The 12,584-nt window shown below is 40.2% G+C and overlaps 1 protein-coding gene across 4 annotated transcripts in view; it reads left to right on the top strand.

The window, feature by feature from the left end:
• The first annotated feature begins 2,885 nt into the window (after positions 1-2,885).
• Positions 2,886-12,584, top strand: part of acap2b (ArfGAP with coiled-coil, ankyrin repeat and PH domains 2b) — a 50,449-nt gene continuing 40,750 nt past the window's right edge. For 3 of the 4 annotated variants that reach the window (XM_069153451.1, XM_069153454.1, XM_069153452.1), the window contains exon 1: positions 2,886-3,515. In XM_069153451.1, coding sequence (XP_069009552.1) covers positions 3,463-3,515 — 53 coding nt within the window. In that variant the 5' untranslated portion in view covers positions 2,886-3,462. The remainder of the gene's footprint in view (positions 3,516-12,584) is intronic. The other variant, XM_069153453.1, reaches the window with a different exon arrangement.

The raw sequence follows: 12,584 nt of genomic DNA on the forward strand, positions 1-12,584 counted from the left end.
CACTGATTGAAGCCTCAAATTACACGGCTTTTCTTCTCACTCACAATACCAACTTTTTACTCCATTTTTCTGACTTTGATTAAGTTGTTTTTCACCACATTTTTCTTGTCTGTGATGTAAACGATGTGCTCAGTGTCTCCGGTCTGTGATGATCAGATGCCAAACGGCTGCATCTTTATAATATATAAATCAAGTTCATAAACAGACATGCAATTTATTTACTCCAATATAAGTTGTAAAAGAGTAATATCCTCCAGTACAAGTCTTTGTTTAGTTTGGCTTCAATTTATTATCGTGTTCAGAAATTAAACTGCAGAGATTTGAAACTTGTTAGAGTCAAGTAATCCATCAAAAATACAAAAATAAACTCTACTTTGTTACTCTGCTGAAAGTCACCAGTGGTGGAAAGAGGCATGTTGCTGGTGAAGAGCTTTTGTCTTCTGATGTTATATAAACATTATTGTGTAGTCAGGTCACATTTCTGAGTTGTTAGCTGATTTTTCTCACACGGTTTCATTTCAATAAATGTTGAAATGATCCAATATCCAAAATTAGAGAAGAAACTGAAAACAGGTTTGTGGATCAGAACTTTTTTTCTTCTTTCCTTTTGCGGTAATTATTTGATGACACATTTATCTTCTGTCCCTTTGTATAAAACTGGATATAAAGTAGTTCAAACTAGCTCCAGCTGCAGCAGCTACAACAGTAACATGTGCTTTCATGCTGATGCTTCACTATTAATAATCTAATGATGTCATATATAATTATATATCAGACAGAAGGACCAAACCAGGACTTTTACTTTAATACTTTAACTAAATGTTGCTATAATTTTACTTTAGTCGAATTTTTCAGGCAGGACTTGTACTTGTAATGCAGTACTTTTACTTTGCTGTATTGGTACTTTTACTCAAGTAAAGGGTCTGAATACTGAAGGCTGTAGACAGCTGCTGCTTATCAATACCAGTCTGGATGCATTTCAGACTTTTGCACTGTACTACTGCACACCAAAGATGTAGTTCCGTCATCAATAAAGTCAGATAATCTTCCCAGAGGTCTACAGTGTCAAACATGCATGGTTGATTTTCATTTTATAGAGGAGTAAGCTGAGGCTGCGAGTTCTCTGAACGTAACAAGAACATAGGCTTTAAGAATCTATTTCAATAATAGTATAGCAACACTGATATTCTTCAAAGTGCCCATAGTTTGTCTTAAAATGTAGTTACTGTTACACTGAGTAAAAATAGGGGGAAAATAGCAGCTGATAAGAACATTTTGGGAAAATGTTGATTTCTTATTTGGATAAAATTTCTGCTTTCCTAGCTCTATATTTGATTCAATCTCTCCTGCGCCACCAGATGGCGCTGTCAAACAACACTTCTTTCATTCCCGTAGGATTTCTAGTAATTCTAATAGGATGAAGCAGGAGACTGTTCTTACAAGGATTATCGTGTATTTCTAGTCCCTAGTTTGTGTTTGCAGCTAAAAAAAAAAGAAAAAAAAGAGGTGGATGGATCTGTTTAATTTTTAAATAAATGTTGAATGTTTAGCATGTTTGTCCTTTTCACGGTTTAATCCAGATGGAATAAATCGGAAGAGAGTTTGTTTATTGAAAGTATAAAACAGTGAATGAGGAAACTCCTGTCAATTGACAGGAAGATCGTGTATAAAAAGACAGAGAGATCACTCTTGTCTATTTTTTTGTTTCTCTCTGAGCAGGGCATCGATTACTGCGGCCACAAAGCACAGAAGCAGAAAAACAGATAATAATTTCTTAGAAATAATAATTATGTTTTGATATATATAATTTTGTTGGGCTAAAAGCAGTTCATTTCAAATTCAGTTTGTCATTGTTGGGCCTCTTCGAAATAGCAAAGCAGCACTAATAGAGTAAATGTTTTTGTACACTTCTTCAGCTATTATTTATTTGCAAGCTGTTAAAGTGTCATCATAGACATTTGAGCACCAGCTGTATAGGGTGTTAATGAATAATCTCAACCAAAGCTCCTCCCACAGGGACATTCATCATTGCGTAAGAGTTTAAAATAGGAATTAAAGCTTCAGGAAGAGACAGCTTGTAGGGTTGTTTCGTTAAACCATATTGCCAAAGTCAACAGTGAACTTTGATGCTTAAATTGAAGCAGTGGTGGAAGAAGTATTCAGGTCCTTTACTTAAGTACGTAAAAGTTATATCACAGAGAAAATACGAAAGTGAACGTCTTGCATCCAAAACCTAAGTGTTATTGAAAAATTGTACTTGAAGGATCAAAAGTAAAAGTACACACAGTGCAGTAACTTTTGGATTAATATTACTGTTGAATTAATGTTCATTTTAGTGCTGTCAGTTGGTTTAATGTCCAGTTATGCATTATATTATATAAGATTATCCTATGTTTGTATTGTTTCTGTTCTGTAAGAACCTCGTATTTCTAAAGAATCAACAAATTCAGGCAAACAATTGCATTTTCCAGCGAATCCAAGTTGGTTTTGAAATAATTTATTTAGATCAAAAGCATGAAAGAACATTTAATCATTCAATTTATCTAAACAAAATCTAATTTCAAAATCACCAAATTTGGAGATATGTGATTTCACTGGACAGAAAGGGAATCTATTCTGAAAAACAATATATATATATATATATAGCTGTCAGACAAATAGTGGAGTGAAGAGGACAATATTTACCTCTTTGATAAAGTCAAGCGTATAATACAAAATTGAATAAAATGAAAATACTCAGGTAAAGTACAAATACCTCGAATTTATAGTACAGTACTTGAGTGAATGTAGGCTACTTAATTGGTGTTTTTAGATTGTCGTCTCAGCCCCGTTGCGTTTCAGTGCTTCTGTAAATGAGGCGGGGCACATGCGGGAAGAGGAGGCCGGAGGAGGCTGGAGGAGGCTGGTGATCCTCCTCTTCCCGGCGTAGACGATCTTTGTGTGGTCGTAGTATCTCGCGTTGGAGAAAAAGCTGCTCTCCGGCTGGCGGCTCTATGACCGAGCAGCTACCGGACGACACTTTCTGTTTCCCCCGCTGACCGCCGCGTCTCAAACACTCTCGCTTTTGGCGTATTTTTTTTTTTTTTTTTTTTTTTTTTTTTTGGGGGGCAGCCATACACTCAACATTTACCGTTGTTTATGGTTGAATTCCCGCGACTTTTTTTTATTTTTTATTTTTTTTCCATTTTAATTGTTTTATTTTTTTAATCGTAGCTGCTGGCCTCCGAGGCTAGCAGGCTGGCTAAGCAGAGCGGTGACACGAAGACGAAGAAGGGGGGAGAGAAGAGAGAGAGAGAGGGGGGGGGCAGCTGGTCGGACAGCGGAGCAGCAGCGTTAGCAAAACGAGCTAATTAGCCGGACAGACTCAAGCCTGGATTAAAGTCACGGAGAGCGAAAGATCTGCGGGGTTGTTGTTGTTGTTGTTGTTGTTGTTGTTGTTGTTTTTAACTCACTGCGGCAAAAATGAAGATAACTGTGGATTTCGAGGAATGTTTGAAGGACTCCCCCCGGTTCAGGTGAGTTGATGGCAACCATGCTTGCTTGTTTTGTTGCCTGCTACTTTTCTATTTTTGTCTGGAAGAAAGCTGGGGCCAGCCCCGGAGAGGTGGTGGTGGTGGTGGTGGTGGTGGAGCAGGGACACCGGACAAACTCGTTGAGTGTGGAGGACACAAATATGGAGGGTGGTGGGGAAAAAAAAAAAAGAAGCTGCTCCGGTGACCGTTTTCTAGTATAAATGAATTATGTGAAGATGGGGGAATAATATTGAAAAAGAAAATGCAGGGAATTACAGTCTGTGCCAGTAAACCTTCACTGGAGTGACACCGCATGGTGTAGTGTGGTACCGTATCTTTATATAGAGACACCGTAGCCCGCATATTTTCTTTTGTGTGCAGTTCATCAGCCTTTACTACAGATTTATTTACTATTGTCAAAGTGTAATGGCAGAACAGGACACAAGAGTCGCAGCCAATGATGACCTTTTTTTTTTTAATTTTTTTTTTATTATCCATTAATTTGTCTGTTATTTTCTTGCGTTCAAATTTCAAGAAAATAGAGGGGGGGGGGGTATGCCCATCACTATTTTTTTGCAAAGCCCCAGATTGACATGAAAATAGTTTGCAGGGTCCAAACAACAATTCACTGAATATGGCTGAAGACAAACAAGCTTTTTTTTTTTTTTTTAAAGTGTAAATTATTCACACTTATCCAATGAATTTTGTTGCATTTTTTTTTTCTCTCCGAAAAATGAGTGGATCATCGTGATCTACTGATAGTTTCAGTCTTACAGGGCCCACGGTATTTCTTAAAACCGGTCACGGTAGGCAGGACATCCTGTAAGCGTCATCCATTTTCATCGGTTCATTCATTGACTAGTGAGTGTTGGTGAAGGGAGGGTCCATTCTTGAGCCTTAATGAGCTTTAAAGTACCGGTCAGGTGGCCTGTGTTCATGTGACTTATCCCCTCACCTCAGCACGGTCATTCCTGACCTCATCGCTCTCGACTTCTTCTTATTTTTCCTCTTTCACTTCGTCAGACCTCAGAGTTGTGTAAAGTGGGGCTTTTTCTCTCAGCTCCCTGTCGCTCTGCGTTTTCCAGTGTTTTTGAGAAAGCATCTCCGTCCTTCCTGCCTCAGCCCCCGCTCTCTCTCTCTCCCACCACAACGAGGAACAGATGTTAGAAAGTTGTTTGCAGAAGAATAGAGCTGTTCCTTTTTAATCTGAGCATTTCCTTCGGGGGATCATATTCAGAGGGGGCAGAACAAAGAGAAACACCCCCGGTCAGCTGTGTTACTTCAGACCGGCTGCTTCAACACACCGTAACCAGGGTGGCCGTTATAATACTATCATAAATTGGGAACATTTGGCCAAGTCGTCTCTCTCTGGTCCATCATTTACGAGTATTTCTTTTCAGCGCGGCAGACGGTTGGCACGTTAGGTGCCGTAACAGCGTGTTTCTTAGTCTGTGAAGCTTCTTCTTTCTCATCCTCCTCTGCATCGTTGCCATCATCATGCGTACTCTCATTTTTGGTGGTCTGCAGATAAATGGAGCGGCGAGTCACTGCGGACAGTTTTCAAACTAAGGTTGAAGCCGTTTCAGCCGGACAGCAGGCCGAGGCTTTGGCGAACTTGCATTGTTTGCTTGAAACCTTTTAACCAGTGACGTTCAGTCCATATATGATGCACCAGTATGGATTTACCGACAGAACTTCAAATGATACTTTCTTTGCAGTTTTTTTGTACACACGACTTCCCTGATTATTGATAAATAACTACAAAGCGTGTCATCATTGGCCGGCTCTAAAGTGTTCATAGAATTCAGGAAACACCAATATGAACTTTCTGGCCTCCTGAGGGCGTTTTCACACCTGAAAGTCAGACCCAGGCTTCATGTGGTTTACGTTTGACCTGTGTTTTACATTGCAAGCTTGCGAGTGCACTTAAGAGTAATCAAATGTTTTCTACATCATTATGATATTATTGAGCAACAGCCTGTTATTTACAGCATGTATATCAGCTTAAACGGTCGGACCAAACTTTACCGCCACAGCACTTTGAAACTCTTCATCTTTCCTAGCAAATAAAAATATATGCATCAAAATCGCTTCATCACACGCTGAGGTTTCCAATAAAGCTTCCTTTTGGAGGTAATGATAGTTCATGTGTTCTCGTTGTGTACGGTCCATATGTCCAACAATATTGTATGTATTGAGTTGGACTTGAGAGAAACTTGATATTTGATTCAGACTTGGCAAATTCAGGAGAAGAGCGTGATATTAGTGCTGAAAACAAAACAGTTGGGTATAAACCTGAACCTGCCCTTTTTATGGACGGATATGTGGAACCACAGCACTGGTTCATGCTATTTTATTCAATTTTTTTTGTTGTTGTTGATATTTTTGGGACATTTTATGCCTTCATTTGAAGATAGAAGTGTAGACTGTCAGGAAATATTGTAGAAAGAGAGCAGAGATGACGCAGCAAATGTCCGGCCGGCTGGGAGTCTTACCGGGGGACTCGCCGCTCAGGGCTTCCACGCCCAGTGACATATGACCCGACCACTTGCCGATCAAGTCGTCATTTTTGTTTGAGTTTTGTATCTTTTGTATTTTTAAGGATAACAAACATTTTCACCTTTTGAATATTAGCAATATGAACCCCAGTCTGTTTTTTTTTTTTTTTTAATTTAATTTAATTTTTTATTATCATGTTAATTTGACCCAGAGCCATTTCCCATGATCCTCTGCAGCCATAAGTCCAGCTAAGCATAAAGCCCACCTCTGTCTATATTTTTAGTGGCCTTTGCTCTTTGGGAGTGTCAACTGTCAACGTTTCCTGACTTCACTCTCCACTGTGGGTTCATCAGTGGTTCGTAGTTATCGGGCTTTGTTGCCGTACAGTTTTCCACTCGTACCACCGCAGTTTTATTCTCATTTTTCCAACCCCCACTCGTTATGTTTGGCCAGAGAAGACGACAGAGCGGGAGAGAAAGAGAAAATGGATAAAAACATGGATTCGACACCAGCGTGGCGCAATGCTCACTTGCTCAACATCTGTTTCCATTTTGGTGTTTGCTTTCAACTTTGTGCCAGAGAATATGGAGCCCCCAAATGTAGAGATGGTTGTTTTTAAGTGGTAATTTGGCACACCCTGAATGTTTTTTTTTTTTTTTCTTTCTCTCATTCTCATTTTAGTTGGGAAACTGTCTTTAGTCATAAAGTATCCTCTCAGCCTGGAGGAGAGATCCGCTAGTGCAAAAAATTATGTATTTTTGGCAGAAAACCCTCATAGCCTAGTTTTCCATTGGAGAATAGACATTAGATTTGGCCTCCAGAGCTTTTCTGGCTCTTCTTCAAGTATGATAGTTGAAAATTCCCTTCAGAGAGCAGCACCCCCCCCCCCCCCCCCCCCCAAATAGGAACAAATATTTTACATATTTAATATGTCTTTCCATTCTGCGAGTTACCCGGTGGATCCAATATCTGCAATGTAGTTTTCATATTAAATCAGCTGTTTGTAATGGTAGCTTAAGAACCATAATACCGACCGCTGTTTTGGACTAATTTCCACCCAGCATATCAAAAGCGGAAATCTTACAATATCCAGCTGTAAACAGAGCAGAGAAGAAAGCATAACAAGAAGAGATTAGAGCAGGATAGATGTGTTTTCAAACCTAGCAGACACTAATGGCCCAGAAATGAGCTAACTTGTGAAATTAGCAGCAACATTTCTCCCTGCCCTCATATGCTCCCCTTCCTCATTATAACGCGTTCGCACGCTCTGTTTTGCTGATTCTGACCTTGGCCGACTGCCATCACATGAAGTCACCGGTCGAACATCTTATGCTGCAGTTTCCCCTGAGTCACTTACAGCAGCTGTGGAGGCAGCACATCACTGATGGACATCTTGCATGCAGAACCCCGAGCCTGATGATGAGGAGAGCTCGTCCTGCGATACACCCTGATTAGTTTCTCGTGGGAGTCCAGCTGCAGTCTTGTTAGCATGGCAGGCTTGTTGCACTTTGATTCAATTCAGCTACGGTTCATTTCCTCTTAATGGTTATTAATAAAGGTAATTAACAGCTCATGAAATATGTGGACTAACGCCACTGTGTGTGTGTGTGTAGAACCACTGCTGTACAGACCAGTAAATAATATGAATACTAATATACTTTAACTGTCAAGTGGACCACTATTTTATTGGAGTGGTGGCAGCTCAAAAAAAATAGAATTTATATTTCAACTGAAGCTGCAGAAAAATGAATCAGCTACTTTAATGATCTGGCAATCTGTAATCAAAAACACCAAACATTGTTTTATTCTAGCTTCTGAAAAATAAGGATTTTGGCTGTTTTGCATGATGACAAATTAATAATCTTCAGGTTGTAAACACGAAATGTGAATACAAATTGAACTTTTTAGCTTTGACCTGACTTTTTCACACAATTTCTGGCCTTTACAAGCCAAATGATAAACCAATACTCTAAATAATGATTCGTTTCAGCCCTGTAGTTTAATGTGTCTCCTCCGGTTTAACATCATTGGTATTAAGTCTTCTCTCCTACAGAGTAAATGTGTCAAAACATGATCAGCCTGTCGGTCCCATTAACTCCTCCTGTATCCACGGTTAGGTTAGGTAGTTACTTTATTAATCCCCGAGGGGAAATTTTTTACGGTAGACATTAATAATCTGTGTTTCCTTCCTGTTACTTGTGTCTGACGGGAGGAAGAGCGAGGACGTGCACTAGATGCCGAGTTGGCTTTAGTGTTCAGTCATTACAACACCAGGCAGAATTTCCCAAAGCTCGTAAGCGTTTATCTTTAGGTAATGACTTCATCTTGTTGATGCTGTTGAAGCCGGGGTTTCTAACGGAGGGTTTTCACCGCCGCGGGACCCCCCTCCTCCATGTCACCGCTGCTCCACTCTCTAACAATTACAGGATCTACGTCACGGCACTGAAGCTCACCCCATTCTTCACATTTCCATCCACAGTAATAGATTCAGACCGTTGAACCAACACTGTTATTTAAGTGCAGTAAACTATTTTCATTCCCACTGGTCTCTGCTTCTGTTGCAGCCTTTCGAATGTACTTTTAAAAGAACAAAGCAAACGCCACATATGGTCCTCTCCCTATATCCGTATATATATATATATACTATTGGTGGTAGAAGCACCAGAGGGAGGAACGGATGACAAAACACTGCTGCACACTATACAAAATGTATTTAGGAAACATCAAAGGAAAGTTGTAATGCAGAGCTGTTCAGCTGTCTGACATCTAAATTGGATTAGTGACAGTAATTTTGAAGTAAGCCAGCTTTGGGCTAACGGTGGAGTTTGCAGCTGTTTTGTTTGAAAACTATAAACATGATATCAGGCTCCGGGTTAAGTTCTAGTTTTTGGAGCAGGACAAAAACAACTTTTACGACATTAAATCTGCAACCAATGATCATTTTTATAATCCTTTAATCTGCCCATTTGTTGTCTTGATGAGTCAATGGAATGTTTTTTTTTTTTTTATTTGTTAGGAAGTTGTGAAAAATGCCCAGAATTTCCTAAAGTGATGTCTGCTGATTACTTTCAGTCTTTAACACAAAGATATTCGTTTTACCATGACCTGAAACAAAGAAAGCAGAACAAACCAGATGAGGAGCGTGGCCTTAGTGCTTCGACCGTTCAGATAACATTCGGGTCCGATCTCTTAATCCATGAATCACCTTATCGATTCAGCTCTATATTGTAGAAAGGAAACAAATTTCCAACCTGAGAGTTCATCTGCATCAGAAAATATTCTGCACTGAGGATGAAAGGGAAAATATGTGAAGAGCAGATGGTCTTTTGAGTGTCGGCTTCTGTCTTTGAAGTGCTGAGGTCTGTGCCGTGGGTCCATAGAAGACTCCATTGTGCCGGCAGCGTGAATGACAAACCTGCTCGCCTACCTCACTTCTGCATGCAGAGTGCACACAGGCTGCCGGCCGGCCGCCAGCAGCCCCACAGGGCTCCAGAGGCTCCTCTTTGTTTTGGAGTACGGTCACTGAATCACTGCAGAAGAATTAGGTGCCTCCGCGTTTATACACCATATCACTTCACAGTCGAGTCCCTGACGAGTGCTTGTAGGCCGGGCATCGAAATATGAATCCATGGCTACGTCTGCTTCGGATGTTGATGTTGGTCCGTTTTTGGCAGTGTAAGAATATTAGTCAGCAACGGCTAAAATAACAAAAAAAGATTTATGTGGATGTTTACTCAAAGTAACTTCTCCAGCTCGAGCCTCGCTTCACCAGTAATGGAATCTAACGACTATCTATAGCTGATTGGAAGGTCATTCACATATCAACAGATTTCATAAAGCAGAACATTTTCACTGAGTTAGTTTGTGTAGCTTGTGGCAGACTGATTGCTGGCTCACAGATTTAAAATGTAAATAAGGCAGAGTTTGAGAGATGTGATATCATAAGATATGCGCATTTATTATAATATTCTTAGCTATTATAGTGAAAAGATCAGAACATCGGTCGTACAATCACAGATTTGAGTAGGTGGCTGCTCTTCTTGCCGTCCGGTGTTGTGGTCGTCTGCCTACTTTGTACTGTGGGTCGGTGTCTGCGTGCTTTTGGCCAACATAAAGAGAAGCAGGACTCAAACATTCCCCCAGTTATGCTGAATTGGCCTCTTTGTCACTCGTGGTTTACAAGGCTCTTTTCTTTTTTTTCTTCTTCTTCTTCTCCTTCATGGGCTGAAGTCTCTTTCATACCGCACGTCTCTCTATATTTAGCCCCGGCTTCACCCTCACACCCAAAAAGCACTCAAATCAGGATGTCTTAGTTCCCTAATTCGTATCGTTTGTGAAAAGGCCAGAAATCATGTGCCACTGTCTTCCTCTACTTTTCTGCTCGAATATTTTCCTACCAGCCCATTTTTGTCACCGAGGGGAAGTCCTCTCTGAGCTGTAAAGGCCAACAAGTGTGGTGCATACGATCCCTGTTGGTGCCGAATGAGCATGTACTGCTGTTGTACAGTTTCTAAGTTAAGTAGGAGGAAAAACATAAATAGGAGGGTGCAATTTTAATGAGTCATGAAATTATTTTGATGTTTAAAAAAATTTAAAAAAAAAACATGAACAAAATGTAAATATTTGAAAGGTATTTCTTTAGTCCTCTACGACAGTGAGTTGGGTATCTTTGAGGGCGGGGCTGCGACTGGAATATTAAGACAGATGAAACAATCAGTCAGAAAAATTACATAAAACACTGATAATAAACATTATTGCAGATTTATCTGACTGATGAAAGTTGCCAGTTGGGAATACATGGAAAAATAATGGCAAATGCATACTTCAGTCTGGACTAATGTTCACTGTATATTTAGCTCTTTGGTTATGTTTCTGTTGGTTAGTATGAACACATGAAAAAGTAAATAATTAATCTTTCATAATCTTTGTCTTAAATTAGATTTAAGGACAAGAAATATTTATTTTTCAGGGAAAGTCCTTTGCTGGTTAATCCAGTCCTAGGCCGATATATATTCATGTTGACTAACTGTCTAAATGCATTAAACTGCTATATATATAGTGGATAAATGAGTAATATTGTCCTCGAACAACAAAAGGTCTCGAGTGCTCAGAAGGTCAAACACAAAAAAAAGTTCAAAAAGAAGGGGGGGGGGAGAGTCCAACCGTGGCACTCGACTGGCAAAATAGGAAACGGCTTCATTCAGGTGGTTATTTCACAGTGAAGTTCTATAAACAAGATGCTCGTAGACGTTAAAACCAAACTGAGTTACAACCCACGTTTAGCGGCACAAACAGCCCTCTTCATCCCTCAGGACGATCGCAGGCGAATGAGAACTGCCGACACCTGAACAAGAAGCCGATCGACCGGCAGGTGACTGATACAAAGTCCTTTTGTCCTGCCCGATGGCGCCACATCACTGCCATGTTCCCAAACGCAGATACACGCATGATGCTGCCAAACACTTGAGAAAAAGATGTTGTTTGGTCTGATGGAATTCCTCATAATGAGATTGTCCACTGATTACATGATGTACACGTCAGACTGCTTTTGCCGCCGCTTCTTCTTAGTATATTGGAGCCCGATATCAGATGGTTGGCCAGAATCCTTTTTGCACAGAGAACAGAGCACCTGCATCATCCCAGCTCTCTCCTTATCTCCCTGCTATGTTATGCACAATGTGGGCTGCTGAGAGATTCCAGCGTTTTGACACCATAATGCAATGCAGCGACATCGTTGCATCACTATATTAAGACTGTGGAAGAGGGTAGAAAAATACGAGCCATATTCATTTGTGCATTGTTTGCTTCGAGGTGGAGAAATGTGTGATAGTTAAATCTCCTATTTTCCAAGGTGGCTAGTTGTCTAAGTTTTTAGATAATCTCTTTTACCGACTGGCAGGATTGTGAAAAAAAACACGTTCTCATGGCCATCATCAGATTTTTCATTTCTTCTTCTAAACATCCCTCTCAGAGCTACTTGCTTACACTCCCCATTATCATGTTTTAAGACTTTGGGATAGAGAGCATGTGACTTCCCTTTGTACATGCTTTATTTTGTGGACCTAGCAGTGTAAACATTGGAGATAGCGTGTCCCTGTTTGACCTGCTGACTCATAACAAGCTCAGATATTAGCTGAACTTTTTATTAATTAAGAATGAAGCTAAAAAGTCCGGAGATAGGCGGCATGATATACAGCACATGAAATTAAACTGCGCAGACACGTCTTATGTGACATCTTGGTGGTTATTTGTCTTGCATCTTTCAACAACGAGGCAATACAAAGTGCTTTATACAAAGAAAGTAAAAAAAAAAAAAAAAAAAAAAATATAAAAAGACACAAATAGGTTACTAGAATATTAAACTGAAATAAGATCAGATAAGCTTTATAAATGTGCGTGCGTGCGCCTTTTTTCCCCCTCCTGCTCTCCGGTTCTGCTCATTATCCAGACCTAGACTGGACGCGCTTCAAGGTCAGAGCTGTGAGGCACCAGCTGACATTTTCATTTTGCCGGAGCCCTTCCTTCTCTTATCACCTGTCAGCACTTTTGCAGGTTCACCACACGGACTCACAG

This window comes from Embiotoca jacksoni, unplaced genomic scaffold, assembly GCF_022577435.1.
Source record: "Embiotoca jacksoni isolate LCO1_2020_lvr unplaced genomic scaffold, fEmbJac1.0.p SCAF_19, whole genome shotgun sequence".
Taxonomy (NCBI): domain Eukaryota; kingdom Metazoa; phylum Chordata; class Actinopteri; family Embiotocidae; genus Embiotoca; species Embiotoca jacksoni.